The following is a 25,937-nucleotide window of genomic DNA, read 5'->3' as shown; positions in this document are numbered from 1 at the left end:
GAAAGGAAATACGAAGACACAAATTCATAAGATAAATGGTGCCCTGTAGTTCTTGTAATATCTAAAACTTTTTTGAGCATCAACAGAAACTTAGACACAGGTTTCTGACTCCCCAGAGGATGGACAGAGCAGGCTTTGAAGCTCTTGGAACTTGACCTTCTAGACCTATTACACTGGCTTGCTTGATTGTAAAGCCAGCTTCAGACCAGAGTCTGTCCCTTGAGTCCTACTCCTTTCTATAGGGCAGCATAGGCCATTTAGTTTATGGTCTAGCTCCACAAACCCATTTTTAATTCTTTAATATTCCCAAGAGAACTGTCTTTTAGAGAAAAAAAAAAAAAAGGAAGGAAAAAAGAAAGAAATAGCCCAAGCCGAAATCTAGAGGTAGGAGGAATGGGATTTCCTCTCTGCTTGTTTTATTGCAGAAAGGCAGAAATACTAGGTGATGGCAATCAAAAAATTATTTTGACAAAAATAAACCCCTTTTTCCTCATATTGATAATGTTTTTAATAGGAAAATGAAACAAAAAGTCACTAGAAATTAAAAAAAAGAAAAAGAGAGACATGCCATTTTAGAAAGTACTAAAATAAAATATTTCAGGCTAACAAAAAATACTCTTTTCCCATTCTTTGTTTTTAAGTACTTATTAAGATAAGGTGAATTTGTTTGCTCATGGTTCACTTTTGGGGAATTCTCAATTGTTGCGAGATATCTCATTGCTGGAAGTTTTCCATGTTCCTCTAAAAGAAAATATGGTGTACTTCAGATGGAAATGCATGGCAGTTGTCTTAAAGAAAATCTAATTAAAGTACTTCAAATAATTTTAAAGGCTAAGATTATTTAATTGATTAAACATTATGAACGAATACTTAATACAACAGTCCTATGCTAATGTTACCTTTTCCCAGCAACCAACAATCTAGATTGTAAACTTCCCAGCGGAGAGGCAGGAATTATTTGGGACAGTATATGTTTTGCTTTCCTGCTGCTGCAAAGAAGAGTCTTCATGAGTTACTACTTCCTGCATGTGGTTGCAGATATAAAAGCTTCACAGATCCTAGCATCAAGGTAACATAAAGTTTTAAAAAGTTAAACAGCTCAAGTCTGTCATGGCTATGGTACTTACGTGTTTACAACAGGTAGTTCCAAAAGAGTCCTTTAAAATTGGTTTAAACAATCCATGCTAAATTCATAATTGCAAAGCCAACTCTGACAAAGCACACATAAGAAAACAAATTGATTGAGAATCTGATAGAAATGAAACCATCTTTCCTACAAAATACCTATTCGATACTCTTATTAAAAGCTATAGAAGTTGATATATGGTTGCATCATTCTCTCAACATCAATATGTATAGGAGCAAACGCTGAGTTTCTAAGCTTTGGAAAGAAAACGCTCTACTATCAGAGCCTGTTTGAGACAATGGGTCTTAGAAATCATGACTCACTTGAGGAATAAGTACAGGTAAATTATGACATCTGGCTACAGAAGAACTTCGGGAAGACACTTGGAAAGTGTAACATCACTGAACACTGAGGTATGGCAAGGAAGTATCACCTTCTTTGTGCCCATTACTTGCACTTTACCACAAGCATCCACTCACAGCTATGACTTGCACAACCATTTTCTGGTTTTTAATGAGCAGGCAGATCAGGAAATAAATTCTGGTCTTACTTTCAGTGAGATTTCTAAGGAATTATTTTTGTCAATTTGGATTAAATGTATTGGTTTGGATTTAGACAGCATGCTCTAAGCTTGTATTTTAGTTAAAGTTAATATCATGAAATACAAATTCCTCTCCTAAATATGGTTAAATTGTGATCTGAACAATAACAAAGGGGATGCTGTGAGTTTTCAATGGTCCATAAGAATGTAAGAGTGATCAAGTTGCTAAGGAAAGCATGTCATGCCTTGCACTTTGCCATATTTTGGGATAGTAATGATTACTGGTATTGATTATATTCCTTTGGAAAAATGTATTTGTGGTTATCCTGCATATTACAAGAGAGAATCGTTAATCTCGCAGAAAACATGGTTGAAAAATTAATTAGAAGTAAACTTCAGAATCTATAGCTGTTCTTACTGAATTCCTGACAAAAAAAGGGGGGCTTCAAGTCAGTGCTGCTTATTTGAGATAGACTCTTTTTTAGAGTCTTCAAGAGCTAATGAGTGAATGAGACAGAATGGCCAAGACCTGTGATCTAGACATGAAAATCAATGAGTTGGTTAAATTTCTAATAAAATTGAGTTAGAATCTATATTCTTATATACCAGAAACTTGCTCAAGGATTTGTGTCATCAGATTGAAAGCACTGGAGTGTTTAGAGAGCAAAAGTGAAGCTGAAATTCATTGTGGCCCTGTATAAAACTGGACTTTGATCACAACTTTCACAGGTGCTGAGGCAGGGAGACGAGGTGACTGACTATAAAAGAAATGACTGTAAACACCGAATGACTAGAAAGACCAAATCCTGGAGGTGTGGAAGAAGTCATACCTCATCCTTGAACTTACTTATGTTTTGTGGTTTTAAGGGCTGGAAACTGAATTCCTTGAGCAGCTTCTAGAGGCCATGTAGGGGTCACAACGTTCAGCCCCAGATCTTGAAATGATTGACTAGAAAGATATTTGTATTATGGAGCAAATAACTTCTTTCAGGCCTTGGATTAGTTGTTTTTGATATAGAGCTCATGTACAGAGGGAACTCTGATTAGCTTGTAGAGGGGAAACTTAGAAATATTTAATGTTTCGTCTTCTGTTTAACTTTCTTCTTCCCCCATTTCTGCTATAGGGGTGCTGAGCTTTTCCAGGCTACAATTGTCAAGGCTGTAAAGGCAAGAATTGAAGAGGAAAAAAAATCAATGGATCAACTGAAAAGACAGTATGTATTTAAAGTATTTTTATATAGATACATAAGTAATATGTCACTGTTGATATTTATCTAGCACCTTCTTCTGTAGAAATGCTGATGAGGTTTTGAAGTATGATTTTGCAATTAGAAATAATGCTCTCTGGGGATTCAGAGGTCTTAGGTATTCCAAAATTATGTAGTTTTAGAGTCATGTGTTCCAAAGAGACAACGTACTGCAGAATCTAATCTTGCATTTAAACACAATTATATTTCTAGGACCAGTGATTGTGAGGTTAATGTAAAGAATTAAAGTGCAATGTACTGACTAACCTGTTCCTTGGTGAGCCTGAAACTAATGGAAACAGATGTTTCCTACAGTGATATCGCCACCCCTGCTTATTCTGAAGGTGCTTCTAAACCCTAGAAATCCAGTGACGATGGGTTAAGAAGATCAGCTTTTCACTGTTCCACACCTGAGTGTCAAAGCAACATGACCATATAGTCTTCTGTCAAATACAGGGCTGGGAGGAGTTTTTTTCCTTTCCTTTCACTAATTCTGCTGTTCTCTCAGTGTGTCTTTCACTATCTCTCAGAAGAGTAGAATAGTCAAATGCAAATCCCCTATGAAATTCTTGAAAAGCATAGGCAGATTACTAATCAGAAGAGAGAACATGAACCCTATCTCACCTGAAAGTGCAAGTCTAGATGGTTAGAAAATAGGAGGCTGAGACATGGGAACTGGGTTAAAAAAAAAAAAAACAACAAAAACAAGCAAACAAACAAACAAAAAGCCCCCAGAAAATCCAAAATCAAAAAGCACAGAAATTGGAATAGCAAGGGGCTTAGTTTGGGAAGCTGTAGTTAACAGTCACCTGCATAGATTAAAATCACTATGTGCTAAGGAAGCTGAGTAAGCTTCTGGCCCTGCTTCAGTGAGTGGGAATATTCTCACTGACTTTACCATTATTAGGATTTTGTTCTGTGTATCTGTATTCCTAGTAAAAAATGCTGCATGGCTGCTCCTTCTGTTTATTTTGTGGTTCCTCTCTAGTGTTTGAGTGCAAAAAATACATATTTACCTTCACTGAAAATATTTGCATTCAACTTCACCAGCCTGGAGATCCTTTCTCTTTAGGCAGGCACTTCTCTTGCAGGCAACCAGGATGTTTCTCTTGTAACTGCAAAAAGCTGTCAAAGCTCCTCTACCACTAAGCAAGAGAAGTCCTAACTGCTTCTTAACCAGATGTCAAAACCCACTACTGACAGCTTCTTCCACACCTGCATAACTGAATAAGTATCAGAAGGCTGTAGGGACCATGCCCCCTACCCAGATGCCTGGGGCTTCCCACCCAGTGATGTATTAAGCTGTTGCTGGTGCTGCTCTGTTCTTGAAATAAGCTTATCCCATTTGACAGGATGTGCCTGTCCTGGAAATAATACTTTTGTGTTAATTCTGCATAGTTTGAAGCCAATGAGATAATATTGCTTGTAACAATGCCAAAGCTAATCTATGTTTCTAGGATAATTACTAGTTTATATTTGCAGGATGTCTGACTTCAACAATAGAGGGTGCTTGGTTTATTTAATTCAACTGTGCATCAGGCTGGTTAGGATAAAAAGAACCATTAGCATGATGATAATCTATGATTATGCTTAAGGGCAGGATTAATGACAATGTGGATTGGATATTTCCTTTAGAAATGTTTAAGGGTGTGTGTGTGTGGATATGTTCAACACTTGTTTTTCATGGTAGGTCAAAGAGTGAAGATGTGATTCTAATAAGTAAGTTTCTTCCTTTTGATAGAATGGATCGCATCAAAGCCAGGCAGCAGAAGTACAAAAAGGGTAAAGAGAGGATGCTGAGCATGACCCAGGAGTCCTCAGAGGGGCCAGAGATCCGGAAGGTTTCTGAAGAAGATGACGAAGGTACCATTAGCCATTGTTGTACCATAATTGCATTTGAACATTAAGGACCTAGAGACCTAATAGCTGGACAAGTGATAAATTGTTATTCACACTGTCAGCATGTAACAAGGTTGTTAGTTTGGAGCTTGATTCGGCAAAATAAAAATGGGGATTTTGTACTGCAAGAAGGTTTAGAAAAGATGATTTGCTTTGAAACTGCTTTTGGTAACTTCAGGCTGTTGACAAAGCTGAACAGGAGCAGAGGTTTGTTTTGAACAAAGTCATTATCTGTAAACCACAGTGTTACAAATAGGTAGCAGCCACATTTTTCCAGCAGCATTCTCTGGATGCTCTGAGGGTTTTTCAGTCACTGAAATGTTTGTATACTTTTAAATGTTGTTTAAAACGTGGGAACAAATAAAATGATACCCATCTAGTACCACATTTTTATTACTGACTTGGCATTATCACTTACTGGATTTAAAATTTTTGGAGCCTGAAATACCGTAGGATTTGAGAGGAGGCAAAATATTTCCTTGTTGAAAATTACAGTCAACTGTGACTGTATGTTTTAAAACACAAAACTGAATATCTTAGCTGATTTAGAGTGGAAAGTTGTTTTAACTGCTGCATAAATCAGTATTTCTGCTTGGTGGTCATGCTTCTGAATGATTTTAATTTTGAATGTACTCAGTAGATCATAGAATCATAAATCTGACATCTGATGTGCTCGTAAAACTTTAGCTCTTTTAAGAGAAATTAAAAAGTATTAATCAGTGTAAGAAACATGTTTCTCATTTTGTAAAATTAATATTTGAACATATTTTATTTTAGGAGAAGCAGACAAAGAGAAAGCCAAGGGCAAAAAAAAGCTGTGGTGGCGGCCTTGGGTTGATCATGCTTCCAGTAGGTTTTCTCAATCATCTTACAAATATGTGGATTTAACCCTTATATCCTTGACCAGAATGAAGGCATTCCCATGACATGTTTGTTTTATGCCTGATTTTATGATTGTGACTTGATAGAAGGCTTGGGTTTTTTCAACAAATTATTTCTACTTCCAAGACCTCAAGAAATGAGTTTAACCATACTTTGAACTTTTGTGTGTCGAAAGCATAGCTAGCTCATGATACTTTGGGCATTCTCAGAAAAATATTAGATCAGATAAATGTGCCAAAAAAGAATCTGTTTTGGCCTCAACAGTCTCAATTCCCCCCTACTGCAAAGCACAATATATTTAAAAATGAGAAGGAAAAGGTTTGCCAATGAATTCTAAGATTAGTCATAATTTCTTTTTCATATACACATCATACATCTCTTTTTATGGTTCATCAGTTATTCTGCTGTCAGCTGTAGAAATCTGAGTACCACAGTAAAGCAGCAAGACTATTCCCAGGACTACTCTGTGTAGAGCTCAGCTGAATGTGTCTCATCACACTTTAGTGTTCTGTTGATGCCACTTGTTTTGTTATTTCCTGTTTTTTTGCGTTTATCTGAGAGCAAAAGTATGTTCAGCCTCGTGCACATGAATTTAATATCTTGTGCCACTCATATCATTGTATCGTTATGATGTTTTAACTTTTTTGTAGCCCAGTCCAGACATACAGTAGGGTTTTTCCCTTAGTTATTGGTTTGGTAAAACAAGAAAACTGGGTAGGCTGTAATCTCGAATCACATATACTTCTATTGGATCTTTATTGTAAGAAACCAGACATGAGCTAGTTAATAACCTCTGAAGATTTAAAAAACATTCAAGTGTATAGCACTGATCAGATTTAAACATGAATGTCTGTATTGTGCCTGGTCATTTAGTTTAAAAGAATTACTCCAAGTAATGCATTTACACATCTAGATACTGCTTCATTTACCTATGTGTATTTATTTAAAACTCCATCATATATATTTGCCAACAGCATTTAACAGAATGTCATATGCTTATTTCTATCAAGTCACAAGTAAATTGTGCCTCTATTTTTATTTTTCTAAAGGGCACACTGCCACTTTAGAGAGACCTATCCCTTTTCAAAAGTATCATGAAAATAAACTTACCCTATTTTTATAAAGGGAAAAAAGACAAAACAGATCAAAACAATAATTTGGGAGGTTTTACTGTAGAATTTCAAGCTGTGTTGATTTTGAAGGAATGGGATATGGTCTCTTTTTTATCCACCACTGGTTTTGTAGTAAGAAGAACTGCTCAAGGAGAGACATTGACTTTGGCTTTTACTTATTTCCCCCTCATTATTTAATGTTCTTAGGTGACAACTTGCATTTTGGCATTTAAACAGTGAGCATTCTTGAAATTATTTAATGCAATAATGCAAAACCTTGTGGGAAACATCACAGACCCTAATACTGCAAGCAGTGGTTGCCTGCCATGTGGTTTGTGTCTGTACTCTCTGAAACATGGCAATGACAGTAGGTGTTCACAGGCGCACAACCCAGAAATAGACTGATATACCCCATCTATCCTTTTTGGAACGCTGTGCTGTATATGCAGCATTCTGCTGCACATGGCTTTTTCTCAGTAAATTGGTTTGTGCCTGTGGCTGTATATATGTATGTATTGAAGTTGCTCAAGCTTGAGCTTTTATCCCAGTTCTGATGTTTATATTTTTATTGCTATTTTTCTGTCACTTGTTATAATTTTATTATACAAAAAGAAACATAATTTTATATATCATGGGAATTTAAACATAATCATAAATCTGGGTCTGAGTAGAACAGACAGGAAACATCAGTGAGGGTTTCCTCATTGATGCTCAGTCACAGTCTCCTTTGTAGGGAGGTATGGCTCCTCTTGTGCTTGTGGGTTATTTGCAGTGACACAAAGATCAGCAGGAGTTGGGTCCATGTGCTTTGATGTCCTCAGCTTCTCCTTGGATGCAGAGTTGCATCTGGAGTGATGGAAAAGATGGTGCTTGTACCTGTTCTGGGAAGCTCTTTCCCTCTGGGCACAAGCAGATGATATTATGCTAACTTCTCCTGCATGGCTTCCCTTTTGCCTCCTCCAGCTCATCCCACAAGGAAAGACTGCAAGTGTCTTTTCTTAGAAGGAGAAACTCCTATTTTGCAGTAGGAAAGGGGTCCTCAAGTCCAGTCTGTCCATGAATTATCTTACTAGTAAAATCTGGTCTCTTTAGTAATCCCTGTAGGTGACTAACACACTTATTCCATTTTGATGTGTGCAAGAACGCATTATTGCTATTCAATCATACCTTCCTCTTCACCTGTAGGAGAGATATAACTGCTAAACTACAGTGTCCCCTCAGATACACTTGAAAAGTTCTGGAGGGAGATCACTGTAGGTTTGTTTTCTGCCAGCTCAGGTGTTCCAAGTATAACCAGGTACTACTCTGAGCCTTTAAGAAACTGCACTGCAGTAGAAGTTTCCCTGAGATGTCACACCTTATCCTGCTGATCTTCTGGGTGGACAATTCCTGTTGCTGGTTACAAGATACTCTTTTATAAAAGAGGACTGTAGATTACTGGATCTCAAAATACATTAATTTCTTTAATGCATTTTAAAGGGGTGTTCTTAGAAGGCACTACACCAAATAATTTATTTGCTTGATCCAAGAAATCTCCAAACATTATTTTCATCCCATTTAGCAATTAAAACTGCTGAAGTGGTCACTCTGTCCATCTGTAGGGAGTTCATTGGTGTTAAAAGTCATAACTAGACACGTAAGGCACAAAATTCCCTCTGTGAGGGAGTTTTAGATGCTGAAGTTATGACCCAATAGAGTTCTGGCAAATTTCACAGTGTGCTTACACTGAGGTTTCTATGGTAGTTATGTGCGGTCATCAGTGCACAGGCGACCTGTGTAGAATTCAAGGTATGATTGAATTAAAGCAATTGTTACTTTTCCAGAAACCTATAATGAAGGTTAAATGTAATTTTCAATATAAATATATATTGCTCCATACAGTCAGATTGTGTAACATTTCATCTAAGTAACTTCCTTTAAATATTTCAGCTTAAATGTGGAAATTATTTACCAGTTCTACTGCTGAATGTAATGCTCTGATTTTTATTTTTCTCTTGCTCATTACCTTATTTTTTATTTCTTTTGTTTACCTTGTTCATTCATGTAGGCCTGTTACCATCTGAGAAATAGAAACATTGCTTCTGTTCAAGGATATAAGGCCTAGCTTATTCACTGTGCATCTTTATTGTATGAAGGTTTCAGAACCCTTCTGAATCCATGGGCAAAAAATTGAAACTCATTTGTGATCACGTTAATAGAATCCAAGTGATTTGTTTTAAACAAACCAAGGTTTTCCATTACCTCGTTGAAGCTTAACTGTTTGAAGATAGCATTAACTAAGACCATCCCGTTCCATAGTTTAAAGGATGCCTCAGCATTTTAAAGAGAAGTTCTGTATTTTTTGTCCAGTGGTACTGTTCATGTAAATTCAAATACCTACCTGCTGGGCTTTTTGTACTCCCTCATATAACTGCCAGTTCCAAATCAGTTTAGACTGAACTGCCATTTTTTTTCCTAAAAAATGTAACCTAGTAACTTGATACATACACTTCAAGATTTTTCCTTATGTTTTCTTCTCCTGGTGATGCTTTCTTTAGTTCTTGTATATTTCTCATCATGCCCAAAATATCACAGACTAACATCAAATAAATTGCCTGACACCTCTTCATCTCTTGCTTCTTCTCTGTTTTCACTTCTTCTCATTATGAATTTTTAAATGACTGACTGGCTGTTCATAGCTCTTTGGGCAGGTGAGAGTAGAACCTTTCAAGAAAATAAGCAAATATTTTGTTTCACTTAGTGGTCAGAAGTGGAAATTATTATTTGTTTGAGACGGACAGTGAAGAGGAAGAGGAAGAGGAGAAAAAAGAAGAGGAAGAGCCTCGAAAAAAATCTGCCTTTCAGGTACTTTATGGTAATTTGCTTTCTAGTTGACATCTGGAAAAAAAATGTAGGCTTCTTGTGACATTGGCACATACACTAAAGCAGCCAGTATATCTAAAGTAGACCTGAAAAGTATTGGAAATGAAATTTCTTGCCAATTTAAAATGCAAGTTTGCCTGTTTTAAGCATTGCCAGATTCCTGCAGGAACTATAGTGAAATCATATCTTCATTCACTTGTGCCTGAGGAAACCAAAAATACAAAACCAAAGGTTAAGTATCTGAGACTTCTTTTTTTCTGTGTTTCAATAAAGACAAGTGAGGAATATGACTTGCCTCTGGCAATGCTGTACGATGCTTAAGTGGTTTTCTGGTTTTGAGTAGATCTTATCTTTCCATGAAGAAAAGATCTCTAAAATTAGCAATTTTTCATGGAAAAGGACACATACTTTATAAAAACCCATAATTTTATTATTGATCCCAGCAGACCAGAAAAATATATCCTTGGTTTAAAAAATGCTTAATGTTTAAAATAATAAACTTAGGCCACATCCCTTTCCTTTCTTTTTCAGGATAGTCTTAATTAATATGTTTGCTTTTTAAGTGACAGACTGTGTTGAAGTAAGAGGATATTGTGATGTTAAAAAGGCTGAAGTTTCCTGAGTTGCTACATATTCTTACTGTCTTGATGTTAAATAGGACCAGGTATTGAATTGCCTGGCTTAAATTAAGAACTTGAGTAAAGGTGTAAGTGAAATGGCCATGCAAATAGGGTTGCTTTAATCTTCTTTAGGATTAAAGATTTACTCAATGAATAATTCTCAGAAGTACCATAGAGCCTTTTCAAGTGTGTAACTTCAAAAGCTGAAGCAAACAGGTAGCTTTTTGCAGATGAGTTATTCCTACCAGATACAAGCGCATGTCATAGCACAACTGATGCATTACTGAAAGCCCAGCCCAATCAAGAGCACAAAATTGCATCCACGCTTTTCTATTCATTATTACAATAGCTTCCAAACAAAGCTTCTCAGATGACATTACTTGATTACAAGAAGAAATATTTTATGTAATCTATTGATACATTGTGCTTTTAGTTTATATACTTATAGTACATTACCAACTGATCACATTTGTTGAACCGCCTGCATGGTAATGAAATGGAAATATCTTTTTCCTGACCTTAAAAAAAGAAAAATAAATCTGGATGAAAAGTAATGTGATAAGTAACCTTTATTTTCTGCTACTTACCCTAATTTTGTATTATATATTTTTTGCATTAACTCACTTTGGACCATAAAAATGGCTCATGAATTTCTAGGTCATTTTTCCTCCTGGTTTTCATGAAGGTATAGGAGAAAGTTTGCATTCTTGTTTCTGATGATTTTTTAAAAGAGTTGGTGACAACATTTTGTTCAGTGATGATGGTGCCAAGCACTGAGATTTTGAAGAGTTCTAAATGTGAGGTCGGGAGCTAATAAGATTATTTCATGTACTCTGGGTTTTGCGGTTTTTGTTCATTTGGTCTTATTTTTTAAATCTTGGGCCTGAAACTACCAAGCTGAGGATGGAGGATCTGGTCTTTATTTCTAAATCCTGGCCAGTCTTTCTGTATAGTGGACAGTGCTGCAGTATGTGCAACATGATGATGCTGAATGTGTTGAAATAGGATGAGAGTTATATAGAACAGAAAGGCAGTTTTCTTTATGAAAAGCTTGTTCATCATTTGGTCATGGCATCTTATTTGCCTTCAATCACCATGTACATGGTCTTAATAAAAATACTAGCAATGTGAATTGTTTGTTGTGGAGCCCACCAAGTAATTACTTTTAAGTGATGATTTTTCTTTTAATCTAAATTGTGTGCAATACTTCAGGAGTTAACATGGAGATTTTATTTGTTGGAGAATGCAGGCAGTTAAGAATCATCTCATTAAAATTTCATTGTTAACATCACAAAGAATCTTTTATCGTATCGGAGTCTATAAATGCAAGTTCATTCTTAATAATCTAGATAAAATAATTTAGTATATATTTTTATTAACATTTTCTTGTTTCCTACTAATTGCTATTGCTTTGTCCTTTTTTATAGAGAGCTATTGGGAAATTTGCTTCAGCCATTTTAGCCTTGCCAAAGTCTATCATTAAACTACCCAAAACTATTCTTCAGTACTTAATCAAAGCAGCAAAGGTACTTGAGATTTTGCAAATGCTCAGTATGTGACCCATCCTATAGTTCTTGGTGCAGTGTATACCTTTGTCCTGGTCTGCATTTTTCCTCTTCTATGAAAGATTAAAAAAAAATATGACAGCCAAAGTTTTATTCATAGCAAATACAATACAACTCATACTTTTGCAGTGGCCAAGCCACAAGAGAAGAGGTCTTTCTGTTTTTAAATACAGCCCCAGAGAGAAAATGCAGACCCAAACTCTTGTTTTCTTCTGATATTGCTATACATGATGGTCACATCAAGTTGCATGTATCTTGGGGACACGATGGTGATTGATCTCAGATAGCTGGTAAAAGGTTTGTAAAACACACATTCTACTCCAAACTCTTTTTTAGTTCTCTACTTCTCTGCCCTTTATAATCATAAAAAAGATTTGTGCATCTTCTTTCTTGTCCTCCTGGAATACATTTAGCGTTTCCTACCTTTGAAGCACTGTGTATCATTTCACACTCCATATATGTAACATGATTTTTGTAAGGAGTGAGCATTACAGATTGAGTGTAGCAGCTCCAAAGCATAAAAGTTGCTGCATTTAAAGTTTGTCCAGTGGTAAAAATCTAAAATAATACATATGTATGCACCGGCCACCTCTTAGAATATTCACTTTTTAGCATAGTTAGTTACATTAAATTTATTAATCCAATGCCGTTTCTTCATTCTAATCTTCTACCCTCTTCCAAGTCTGCATCTTACCTCTAATTTCTTTATTCACACTATGCCTGTGATTAGCATACAGGTTTTCAGCAGATATTGACAGTTTCTGTTTTTCAGAAGTTGATATAGTATTAGTTCCCTTAGCTGTTACCCAGATAACCAGTTCACTTAACATTCCCCCAGATAGCCTTCATTAGAGAGCACCTATTACAAAGCAAAGAGAAACCAGTACATGTGATGCCACATATGTTATCATGTGCTGCTTGTAGACATATAAAAGTAAATGTACAGATCTTGAGACATTTGGAAGATCATCTTCTTATCAACAGTACCAAACTATTTTTTCTTCTACATTGGTGTAGAATTCAAAAAACAGAAAAAAAAAAGTATTTTTCTCTTTTAAATTAAAGTCAGTTTGACAGTTTTTTTAAAGTTCTTTTAATATTCCAAAGCAATTTGTATTATGCCAATTTAAGATATAGAAATAAACCAAAGAGAAATTTTACCATTCTGTCCTATGAGGGACTGTTCCAGGTTCCCTGAGATACACGTGTGGTGGTGTCATTGTCTGCATGTTTGTCTTGCGAATTAATAGACCTGGTTTGTTACTGTGCTTTATTTTGTGCTCATGCCTGCATCTGTGTTTCCTGCTCTCTGTTACCAGCCTGTGTTGCTTAGACATAGAAGACAATGTAGTGCCAAATGAAGATGATTACCATTTTTCAATTAAAACCATAAAAGGAGCAAAGGAGCATCTTTTGTCCTAAAGAGATGTGGAGAAGATAGTTATTTTGATCTCTGTTTTTCACATTTTATGTTGTATAGGAAAAAAAGATATGCATGTTACTTCTTTTTTTCTGTAACCTTCCTTCACAGCTTGAGCAGAACTGTTCGAAAGTTACATTAGGGTATTTTTATTTTTTTTTACTTTTTTTCTTTCATCCATTGCTATAGCATTTATGAATATTTTAGGCCAATTCTATGCTTCGTGTAGTCATACAGGTCAACAGACTGTTGATCTGTGCAAGCACTGTGAGTAGGATTTGGCCTCATAAAATACCCTGGGTATATAGGTAAGTATTACTGTCTTCATTTTGCAACTGGAAAACCAGTAGCAGAAGGATTCATAACTGACTTATCTGAAGCAACAAAGGGAGCCATTGTCAAAATGAGGATGAAATTTGAGGAATTTCTGACTGACAGGTTTGGTACGGTACATAGACAGCAAATCTGAATGTTCCATTAGGATCTGCAAGTGAGTATAAAAGTACCTAAAATATGAAAGATGTACAAGCACAAATACCTGTACTGAGATATCACTACATCTTTTGATGCTTTAGTTAGTTAATTGCAGCACTTAATGTTTCCATTACTCTGCATCTTGCCTGTAAAATTATAAAGTAGAAATGCAGGATTAAATGGAGAGATTCAGGTGAAGTAGCCCATAAAGACAACAAGGTATTAATTCACAAAGTTCAGAGCATGATGTTTTGTGGGTTCTAATGAAACTTGGTTCACCCACAAGTGTTTGCACATTTGGTTTTATGCTTGCAAAAATAGCACATGAAAAACTCAGCAGATCTGCAGCAGAGGTGTTTGAGTTGGGATTCAAAATATTTCTTTACCCCTGCAGATCTGAATGTGTTTACTCAAGCTATATAGTCCTGCTTGTGGCTTACTCTATGGCTTACTCTCAAACATGAAGAACCTTGAAATAAATAAGTTTGTTCCTTCCAGTTTGTTTATCAGGCCTGGATTACTGACCCTAAAACAGCACTACGACAGAGGCGCAAAGAGAAGAAAACTTTTGGGAAAGAGAAGCGAAGGCGAAAAGGATCTGGGGATGGTAGGTAGACTTTTGCATTGTAAAAACATAGTGTTAACTAGACTGCCTGTTGTTCCTGGTAGTGAAAGGCAGCTATGATTTAGAGGGTAGGTGCTCTCACTTCTGACAAGGAACTGGAAAAATCCATTTATCTTTGGGTGGCTGTCTCCCTGCACCAGCCAAGGCCAGCCATAGCTATGTTCTTCTGTTCTACACAGTGTTCATTGGGGGAGATAAAGGAGAATCACTGAATCATAGAATGGTTTGGATTGAAAGGGACCTTAAAAATCATCTAGTTCCAACCCCCGTGCCATGGGCAGGGACACCTTCCACTAGACTGGGTTGCTGAAAGCCCCATCCAACCTGACCTTAGACACTTCCAGGGACAGGACATCCACAACTTCCCTGGGCACCCTGTTCCACTGTCTCACCACTCTCATAGTAAGTCACTAGAGAAGAGAAAAGGGGAATATATGTGTTTCCAATGGAGCTGCAAGACACATGCCCAGAACTTTGCCAGATAGTAAGACTCAACACATTGCAGAAAGCATCAGCTGTATGAAAACATTTGTGGAAGTAGAGTACTTGCAAGAGAAAGCATCTGCTGCCACTGAAGCTGTAGCTGCAGTTACTACATATGAGATAGAAGGAGGTAGAGGAAGAGTCGTATGTCTGTCCCTCAGTTCTTCCTGTAAATATACATCACATGAAACAGTGTAACAGAAATTGCCGGGTTTAAACCAACAAATTATTTTGCTCAGCAGCCTATCTAGTAAGAAATGTCACCACAAATTACAAGAGGGGTGATCATCCATGAACACCTTTGCTAACAGGGTTGTCCCCTCACTTGAGTCCTTTAGAAATGGAAATATGCTTTCTGTTACAGTGATAGGTAATGGACCCATCACTACTGCTTAGTGACTGTATCATTTTCTAGCTTGAATGGCATTTGCACACACCCTTCTATAGTGTCACTGTTTCACTCATTGTTTTCAATAGGTGGTACTGATGCGGACTGTGAAGATAGTGAGGAGGAACCTGTCAAGAAGAAATCTGATGGACCAGGTATGAAAGCAGAAGGAGGGTTTCTCTGCTGTTACAATGCAGTTGTGTCTGATGGCATGAGCAACATATGACAGAGCATTGTAGTGATCCCAGGCTTATATAAAAGCCATACAATCCACTCTAATGTGTAGTGAGGACTTCCAAACTACTTCTGGGTTTTTAGTTGCCAGATTTACAAGTCCTGAGGATATGAACTTCCACTCCTGGACTATTAGCTACTGTACTCATTCTCTACACATTTGAATAAGTACATGTGTAGGCTCAGACTTGATTACTTGATGTGCAATTTACTTACATGACAACTTACACGTAATCTTACCTTCCAGTCCTGACTGCATATAGCCCTGTGTGAAAATCTCCTTTCTTTTTGAGTGATAGAAATGGTATTATTAGCACAAAGACCTTGTGTTTTCCCAGTGTGTTTTAGTAAGGTTAATATAATGCTTTTGCCTGGTACTCACCCATGCAGCAAGGTGCAACACTCTCGAAAAGCCTGGATTCTCCAAATCTTATACATTCTTATTTATAATCAGATGTAAGGATGATCCACACAAGAGAAGAAATGCCAGCAGTTTGCAGGACCTTGCCCATATCAAAAGTTTTGCTGCAAAGAAGTGTAATAGATCATAAATCTGTGTTTGGCTTTTTGTTTCTAGCTGGAGGAAAAGAAGAAAACTGAGTTTCATTTTAAGTAAGCCTTCATCGTGGCTTACCTTGAGGGAGACTTTTTCTTCAAAGCTATTTTTCTTCTCTATTTAAAATAGGTTCCCACAGTTCCAGTTAGAATTGTACCCCTAAGAGAGCCACAGGGTGGAAGATGTTACAAGGATGTGGGAAATGTAATTTTTTTCTTGCAAGAGCAGTAGTCTCAAATAAAAGAGTTGCATTCCTGTAGGGTTTTTTTGGTGGTGTCTGGGGGCTTTTTTATTTGTTACTTAGTGACAGCACAATTACCTGTGTTAAAACACTGAAGTGAATCACTCAAACACATTTCTAGGGAAATATTGTTGGTGCTACACAGGAGTTAGGGAAAGAGAAGGAGGTTTGTAATTAATTTATATTGGAAATAGTCAGTTTGAATGATTTACATTTTTGTTGAAATACTTTGACCATTCCTGCGTAAAATTTGTTAATGAAGATGGTTGGAAAAAGTAGCTGGTAATTAGTATCATTATTAACCTTAGATCAAATACTGTCTTACATGCTCGGGTAGAGAGAAGCCTTCTCTGTATTTGACCCTTTGAGTTAGAGTAACAGTCCTCAAAACATAAATGTTTCCCTTTTTGAAGATGTTCAGATGAAATTGATCCCCAAAAGATTATTTTTAAAAGTTTTGAGAACAGCAAAGCTGCCAGAATAGCTACAGCATCATTAAAAATGTATACCACATCACCTCCATCCCAGAGAGAAAAATGACCTTTCAGATTGGACTAGAAGTGCTTGGCAAAGCACTGTAGTGAGACTATGGCATGCCAGTGGTGGTCAATAATAAACATAATTTTAATGTGAAAGCTGTGATTCTCCTAAAGTCAGTAGTAGAAATTATATATTGTAGAATCATAAAATCATACAATAGTTAGGGTTGGAAAGGTTAAGATCATCAAGTTCCAACCCCTCCTGCCATGGGCAGGGACACCCCACACTAAACCATGTCACCCAAGACAGAGAGGAAGAGTGTGGGTTAACAGAGGACATTCATGTGTTGTGTATTTTTGTGTATGAGTGATACTTTTCTTTTAACCTATTCATAATATTATCTGGAATTTGAAGGGAATGAATGGTTCTTGAAGTAGAAGCAGCCTTACATGTAATTTACAAAAGATTTCCTGTAGCTTCAAGATCTTCATGTTGAAATATGAGTGAATAAGTAGATAAATCATAAAATATCTTTAATTCTAAATGACCTAGGAAAAAATCAAAAAAGGTCAAAATATTATTAAAATAATTGTATGAGCAAGTGAAGGGAGCTAGATGCTCCAGACCAGACCACTTCCATGGCATAGCTCAGATAAATAGTACATACTGCCATTTCAGCATCCACTTCAGAGGAATGTACCACTAATAGTTTTCTTCCTTACTTTCACTCTACACCTATGTGGACGCAACCCTGCCTGCACACCCAGACACACATGCATGTTCCTCCGTAGGAAAGCTTTTGCTTTATTATAGCTTCACCTTTGCATTCTTTCTAAGGAGCTAATGTGCACTCCACAGTTTTGCATGCCATCTTGTGGTACAGCTAAGAAGTGAGGTTGTTGAAAGTGTTATGGTTTAGCACATAGGTTGGTTGGCTCCTTAGTATCTGCTTCAAACATTTTTTCCCTGCATGTAGATTAGGGACAGTTTTCTGTTATTTCTTAGTCTGGTTACTCTGAAATCGATCTTTCTAGCAAATGCTTTGGGATTTGCAGCCCAGCAGGTACAACTAACTCTGAAACTGGCTAGTTGGAAAGAATTTTTTAGTATTTGTGCAACACTATGTAGTGTGGTGTGCATGTTTGTGAGTAAAGGAAAAATATACTGAAAGTGGTGGTTGGGGCTGAGAAATGCAGTTGGTAATGCTAAGGGAACTACTAAAATAAGAACATGGGACAGCTGTGTAGAACAAACTAAAACTACTATTGTCGTTAAGGCCCACTCATGGGAACATGTACTGTTTTGGCAAAATGGTGCAAGAGTCATGTTTGAGAAATGATTTATATAATTTGTCCTAGTTGGTCTAGTTGATCTGAGATCGCTGATGACACAGTGTAGCCTATTTAAAAAAAAGAGAAACTTGGGAAACAGTAAATAGAGAGTGGTGTATTTAGGTGGTTGGAAAGCTAGGAGGGAGTTAAAGACTGTTTAGGCAGGTTAGACTTTAAAACTCAGCAAGGTTCAAGCACAAAAGGCAAACTGTGCAGAGAGAAGCACGCACAAGTAAATAGACAGGTACAGATGGGTTCAGCTCAACATGCTGGCTGAGTGGCTGTTGAGATCAAAGGAGCTGGGGATGTTGAATAGCTCTCAGGAGATGTCCAGATCTTTGGGTTTCATTTTGCAGACCTCTGTGTACAGTGTCTGTAAAATTAGGGACTGTTTATATGAGTAGCAATTGCAGGACCAGGGAGTTACAGGATGGAAAAGGATTCCAGATGATAAGACATACAGGCAGGAAGATGGCCTGGATAGGCAAAAGGCTTCCAACTGTCTTCAGAGATTCCTTATTATGTCAGGGTCTTGCAGCCTGGATTGTTATTATTATTGGATAATAAAGGAAAAATTAATCTAACTCCTAGTAGAAATACAATAAAAGATATTTGAGCTCATTAACTCTCTTTTGCTTTTCCTCTCCCTTAGATAACATCATCAAAAGGATATTTAATATCTTGAAGTTCACTTGGGTCCTTTTCCTGGCAACACTAGACAGTTTTACAGCTTGGCTTAATTCCATCTCAAGAGAACACATTGATATCTCCACTGTGCTAAGAATTGAACGCTGTATGCTGACCAGGGAGATTAAGAAGGTAAGGCCTTTGGTCTTTTTTTGCCTGTTAATGCCGTTTCCAGCTCAGTGACAAATGAAAAGCTGTCTTTTCAGATCACTGTGTTAATGAGCAAAATTACAAAAATCTCACTTACATGTGCATTAAAAAAATGGGTCTGGAGTCTTTTACTGCTTGCTGTTTTATAACAATAAATAAGAAGCAACACAGCTTATATGCAAACAAATCTAATGAAAAACCTGAGTTTCAGATTTTGTTCTTGAGATATTTTATTTTGATAAAACTTCAGATTTTGAAAGTTTTTGATTAGGGACAGTGTAGAGAGTTGAAATAGTAGTAACTAGTAATATTAGTAAAGGAAATACAGGCAGTGTCTTAGAGTGCTTTTATTATTTTATCTGGGAAAAGTCCTTGCATAAAGGTTCATTATAAGTCAGAAAAATTAAGGTTCAAGAATAGCAGTCTTCTCATTACAACTTCTGAGGTCAATGCAACTGCAGTGGAATGAGTTGGACGTATTTCTGCCCAAGAACAAGCTATAAAATTCTGAGTTTCATTCCTATGACACACCTTCAGAATTTTGATTGCATTATAATAGTCAGAAAGACTTGATTCTGTGCCCATATCTGGGCTGACAGTTAGAAAAACCATCCTTTAATGAACTTGCTTGATCTTGAAGTCACAGAGAAAGAGTAAAGGTCTTTTTTGTGTATTTTCATTTCCAACTCTATCCATACTTCAATAGTAGATTCTCAGTTGGGGACACTAATGAAAAACTAAATATTTTTTGAACATAACCTGTGTTAGGTTGTTTGGTTTTTTTCTGTCTAAAATATCTGCTACTGACCACTACTAGGATGTACGATTGTTCTTAGAGTCAGTGAAGCTATGTAAAAGAGATATCTCAAAAGCTGTTGGAGTACAGGTTGTGTCACGGTTCCAGCACACATCTCATTTTTATGCTGAATGATCTGCAGTTCACCCAGCAGAGTTTTGTTGGCTATATATTGCCTGAAACCACTTGCATTGCTCTAGTTTTGCTTGAAAACTCAAGCCTGTGCTATGGTAATCTAAGTCAGAGTCTGACTTGCACTCTGAAAAGGAGCTATGAGTAGGAGGTTTTTTACTATGAAGCTGTTTGCATGGTCCTTGATCTGTTCCTTGCCAAATGACTGAAGAAATTAGTTCCTCGAAGAATATGCCTCCCCCCTGCCATGTTCCTCTGCCTCTGCTCTTTTCCACAGGGAAACGTTCCAACGCGAGAAAGCATCCATTTGTATTACCAGAACCACATGATGAAACTTTCTAAAGAGTCAGGACTGGATTCAATTGATAAAAATCCTGGTCAAGCTTCTGGTTTGCAAGCATCTGAAAGAATGGATAGTTTAGATTCAGCAGCTTCTCGTGATAGTATCTCCAGGTATTGATTTAATTTATTTTGTGAAAGATAGAAGGATCATGGGATAGATGTAATTCTAGATAATGTCTAAATGAACTTTCTAACCAATGTTGAATCCTCCTTTTGATTTATCCATGCCATTTTAAAAGTGAAAAGTCTGCTATAATGTTACTATTCCTTTATAGTGTTGGACTCAGTTGTTGGCTTAGCTCCTTTTACACTGTATGACTATATTCCACTGCTTTCTGTTTCCCTGAGAATTAGGAGTCACTAACAGAGGTTCTGATCTTGTAAAAAATAATGGAAAATAAGAGCCTGCTGAGGATGCTTATGGGATAGTATTTTAGGAATTCAGGGATGGAGTTTGGGGAACGATCATTCATTGCAGATATTTTATCTTTGTAAAATAGTTGTCTGTTGCCCACATATCAAAAAAGGCTTTGCATTGAGAGGGAATACGGTTTTGAGAGAACAAATTCCACCTCTTGTATACACAGGCCAAAGATCATTTAAGGAGCCTGATTTCCTAACTGCTGTGTTTGCAGTCCAGCAGAGCTACACAGTTTGTAGATCAAATACCCATACTAGTTCAGGAAAACCACCTTCCTCATTCTTTTCTGAAGACGGATGTCATCAAGTCCCTTGCCAAAATTACTGCATGCTCCTGCTGCTACATGAACACAGAGGCACACACATTCACTTCCTTGTCTTACACAGACAGCCTGTTCCCACCATGTCTCTGGTGTTCTTGACTTTTAAGTGACTGCAGAAGTTGTTCAGCATGAGAGGGAGAAGGGAGAGCTTTGGAAATCAAGCTGTCCCATAATCTCTTGCATTTTACTGTCTCCTGTTCTCTGAAGTGTGGCAGTACCATGTTACGTTTGATACTCCCAGCAAACTTGGTAGCTTTTTTGTACAGTAAATTATGCTTAGCTTTTACTAACGACATATGGTTAGATGTTACCTGACTGAGAATAATGAGGGCTTGTCTTCCTTTCTGATGTTATTGAAGAGTAAGTGTAAGAGCGTGCCTGTGAGCACTATGCTTCAACAGAATATTCACAGATTGCTCCTCACAGGCAGCAGTGGCCTTTGAGAGGCTCACGCCAGTAAAAACAGCAAATCTGAGCGAACCTTTCTGGTGGCTAGCTACCCAGCTAAGCAACACCTTTGTGTTTTGTCTCAAAGTTTTACAGGAGTCAGATGACGTGAGAAAAATGGATAGCCAAATTCTGTTACCAGCTCACTTGGAGCCACTTGGATATCTGCAGGGCAGAATTTAACTCCACAAAGTTTAGTCTCACCTAAAGAAAGAATAGTAATATCAGTCCTGCTTTCATTAAATAGCTTTTGGTTCGTCACACTGTTTACTATAGGTAGAAGAAATTATTATTATACAAACAGGTTAGCAAGAACTTTAACTAGAAGCAAAGGGAAGCCAATTCCAAAATGAATTACAAAAAAAGGACAAAAAAAACCCAACCCAAAACCTTGTCTTTTTCACATGTAAATTCTGCCTCTTCAGTGAGATGGAATCCAGGGTTAAGCTCTACTTACAGGGTTTTTTTCTCAGAATAACTGCCCATTTGTTACACTGCTTTATGAATACTTACACATTTAAAATCTATTTAAACTTATATTCAAATTTAATGATTCTGCAGAGCTGCTTTTCAACAGAAAAAGTTGTCTTTCCCATGTGTTACTGTCAGGACCTTTTGACAAAGAATAGCAAGGCAGTATTATGACTGATTCATCTAATCTCAAATTATCTTTCTGGTAATGAACAATCAAATATTCTTGCACTGAGAGTATTTACAAATTATGCACATCTGCTATAATAATAATGACCTGTAATTAGAGGAAGCAAAAATGAGTCTGCTGATTGAATGATAACGCCATCTGTTTATTGGGGCAGCCTTGCATGTCTCTTCCTGGGATTGCTTATGAGCTTTCTTAGAAATTTGAAGTGTTTTAAACTTCATGTGATTTTCTGGCATGATTTTTTTGAATTGCCTGTAGGGAAAAAGGGCATTTTATATTTTAAAGTAATGATTTCCAGTAGATATAAAACCAGCTAATTAAATCTAAAGATTTCTGTGATCATGAATATGGGATCGCAATGGAAAACTTCGGGAAAGGGCAGATGTTCCTAACCATCGTTCTGGTTGCCATACACAAAATTCTGTAGTAAACATTAGGTCCATGAGTAAGATGGGCGTGTCTGGAAGTACACAGGGCTATTCTACTATAATAATATATATTCCTCAGTATCAGAACAGGAATCCCTGTAGGTATCTGCTCAGTGCTCTGAACATTAATTTCCAGGGAGAAAAACCCTTCTGATCAGCTGTAGGAACTGTAAATTTCTTGTGAAATTCAGGACTAATCCTTGTAAGTTCTATCCAGGGATGTCATGCTTAGCCTAGATAAAGCTCTAAAAATTGTTTTGCAAAGTATCCTTTGTGGGATTTTCTCTTTTAGTAAGGTTGTCATTTATTCTTAGTCTTTTTTCTATACAGTAGCTAGAGGTGTAATGAGGTATTCATAATGTTGGGGGGGATTTTTTGTTTCTCTTTATGTATAAATGTTCTCATGTATCCTAAATGCACAGTGCGAAAGTTCAAGTGAGCCAAAAGGAGAAGAGGCTGGTGTTGAACTTTAACAATCTCTTTAAGGAACACCACCAAAAAGGGTCAGGAGCTAGCATGGTAGAGCATTCGCTGCTCTTTCCATTTGACTGATGAACTACTTATTAGGTTAAACAGCTTGTGAATGTCAGTAACATGGTTGAGAGCTTACTAAAACCACTTGGCTGCCTTTATGAGAGATTGTCTATGATTATGAAATAGCAGCAAGATGCAGGTCCTAAGTCAGATTTCAGAATATCCAAGAATATTGTATCCAGTTCCATTTGTATCAGTTTTTGTTAATCACAACAACTTATTCAGTTCCCAACTCTACCTGTGTAGGGTTTTATAGGAGCTAAAGGAAGGATCCCCTGATCCTCCTGTAAGAGCAAACAGAGTGTTTATGGACACTACTTTTCAGCTGTGCTTCCCTCAGCAGATGTGAGAATAGGGCTTGTCATAGTGAGTACCTGAGAAGTAATGTTTGCTCTGGAAGGCAAGAGAAAGTATGAAAGGAAAGTTCCAGTTTGGGGCTGGATCTTGGTCTGATTTAGGACCGTGAATGATTTGAGCTATTTGGGACTTTTGCCTGTAGATGTTGGGAGTGTAATAATTAATAAAGGTAATGGCAGTCAGTAACTCAAAACAGGAAAAAAAAAAAAAAAGAAAATTTGGAAGTGACTGCTTAAACAAATAAACTCTCCGGGAAGGGTAAATTTGGTTAGCAAAAAGGAAGTCATAAAGTAAGAAATTTCCCACTCACTGAGGATAAAAACGTCTCTGCTATATATATCCCCATTTTAAATGGATACCTGATCAACTTTATAGAAAATGCTTGAGCTTTTAATGAACAGTCAATTTAAAATACCTAGTGCTTGGATGATTTCAAGAAGCTAATGCTTTTCAAGGTCTCCAAGGACACAAATTTGAAAAGTTGCTCAGGAAGATAAACTTGGATTAAATTTATGTGATAGTCAATGACTGAGTCAACACCAGGTTTGCTAAGTGTAAATCTCTCCACTTTATTGGCGTTCGCATTTCCTCCATGTTTGGAAGCATGTTCCTAAAGTACATAAAAACTATACAGATGATACTACAGGTGTCATCTCATACACATCTCCTGACATTCAAGGATACAGAGCAGCTGCTCAGTCAGTAATCCTTCTGATGATTCATTCATCCTTCATTTAAAACAGCTTTAAGTCAAATTATTGCAGGGACTCCATGTGGGCAAATGTTTTTTATCCAATGGGATTAATAGATGTTTTTCCTTTGATTTTTCTGGGACCCAGGTCAGAAATCACATGTTTTGGAAGGAAACTGGCATATGTTTCTTTCAGTGAAAATATATGAACAGGCATGTGCTCCTTCGATTTTAACAGCTGTTCTGCTTAAGGCCCTTGGAAGGTTCACTCTGAACTATGTCTGCATTTAAAATACTTCAACATCTTAGTAAGAGGTGTTGCTCTTGAAAAGAATAAACTCAGCCCTTGAGAGGTAAAATATCATGTGGATAACATTGTAACACACAGAAAGCAAAAAATAGATCATCTACTTGCAGAAACAGATCATCTACTTACTGCCATCTCCCTGTATTTTAGCATCAAAACCTCACTGATAGTACAGCCTGGCTATACACCATAGGTGTATGTGCAAGGGAAACCTGCTCCCTCATGACACCATGGAGTCAGTAACATGGAGCTCTGACCAATCTCTATGCTTCTGAATCAGGCCTCTAGGGTGGATCTCCTGTTCCTATAGGAAGCAGCATTTGCTGCTTCATCAAAACCCTGCACATGCAGACAGCCCTCCAGGTTTTGTCTGGAGGATGCTTGTATGCCTTTGCACACACACAGAAATAATGAAGTGGCATGTATAGGGTCTTGGCCAAATGAACTGGCAGGATAGAGGTGCTCTGCCATTAATACTGGTTTTAAAGAAAGTATTTCACATTACCTTTGCTATCTTGGTGATGCTTTTCTTCTATTCACAAAGTATGCTTTTAGCCTCATCCCATTCTGTCAAAAAAGACCATCAGTGAGTGTAAGCTTCTTCACATATTTTGCTGGTTTCCTACCCATATTTCTTAAGGCAACAATTGTAAAATGTCACTTCATGCCAGCAGATTTTTTTTTCTCACTTTAAGCTAGCTAGACCAAAGTAACATGGAAAACGACATTGCACTTCCCTCCTGACCTCTTTCCCAATCCTCTCTGACCTTGGACAAACATAATGCTTGCCAAGGAAGCAAATTCCCTGCTGCCAGTGCTCAAGTTTAACACAGGTGGACTCAAAAGAAGAAAAGTAGTGTGTAAATCTTGCATTTTTGGGTTCTTTTTCTTTTCATTCTACCTGAGAGACTCAGGCAGGTCATTGCATGTGTTAAAACACCAGGTCCCTCAACTTATTCCATAGACATCTGCATTTTATAAGAGAGATAATTATTCTACCTACCATATATGATTAATGTATTTGCTTCTTTCCTGTTGCTATGTTATCAGCTTGTATTTAATTATGTACTTTCTTTCTCATAACTCATCTAGTTCTTCTTTTCTTCAATAACACATATATGTATCAATGTATGGTGTATGTCTCTTTTGTCCTGTTGTATTTGATAAGTGAAAGGAGATAAGGGTTTATTGTATCTGTTCTTTCTTTCTATCAAGATATGCATGTTACCAATTTTGAAATAGTTTTTAAGCTGTGACTGAAATAAATGAAATCTTCTGGAAGGAGTCATTGGGGCTTACTACTAAATATCAAAATAAAAGCCATCCCATGCAGAGTAGGTTATATTTGGCATGCATCTACTGGCTAAGTAACATATCCGATTTGGCTCTTTGGTTTGGAAAGAGGATTAGCCAATGTCTGACAGCTATTTTTCTATTTGTGGAATATGAGCTTATTCAGTTTTAAAGGCTCTTTTAGGAAATTGGCTTGTACCTGTGTAAAAAGGTTCAGCACAGTATATCATTAAAAAATAGAATTTGTACAGAGGAGAACACTTCCCAAAACATTTTTGTGGAA

General features: G+C 37.0%; 1 protein-coding gene across 1 annotated transcript in view; it reads left to right on the top strand.

The window, feature by feature from the left end:
• Nucleotides 1–25,937, top strand: part of PIEZO2 (piezo type mechanosensitive ion channel component 2) — a 292,868-nt gene that overhangs the window by 243,140 nt on the left and 23,791 nt on the right. Inside the window, exons 29-38 of the mRNA XM_031052912.2 lie at nucleotides 910–1,069; nucleotides 2,792–2,881; nucleotides 4,656–4,777; nucleotides 5,591–5,662; nucleotides 9,548–9,651; nucleotides 11,717–11,815; nucleotides 14,247–14,355; nucleotides 15,334–15,399; nucleotides 18,739–18,905; nucleotides 20,129–20,304. Of these exons, the coding sequence (XP_030908772.2) occupies nucleotides 910–1,069; nucleotides 2,792–2,881; nucleotides 4,656–4,777; nucleotides 5,591–5,662; nucleotides 9,548–9,651; nucleotides 11,717–11,815; nucleotides 14,247–14,355; nucleotides 15,334–15,399; nucleotides 18,739–18,905; nucleotides 20,129–20,304 (1,165 nt within the window). The remainder of the gene's footprint in view (nucleotides 1–909; nucleotides 1,070–2,791; nucleotides 2,882–4,655; nucleotides 4,778–5,590; nucleotides 5,663–9,547; nucleotides 9,652–11,716; nucleotides 11,816–14,246; nucleotides 14,356–15,333; nucleotides 15,400–18,738; nucleotides 18,906–20,128; nucleotides 20,305–25,937) is intronic.

This window comes from Melopsittacus undulatus, chromosome 1 (assembly GCF_012275295.1).
Source record: "Melopsittacus undulatus isolate bMelUnd1 chromosome 1, bMelUnd1.mat.Z, whole genome shotgun sequence".
Classification (NCBI taxonomy): Eukaryota; Metazoa; Chordata; class Aves; order Psittaciformes; family Psittaculidae; genus Melopsittacus; species Melopsittacus undulatus.
Note: the sequence above shows the minus strand (reverse complement) of the source record. Positions and strands in the feature narration are given on the sequence as shown.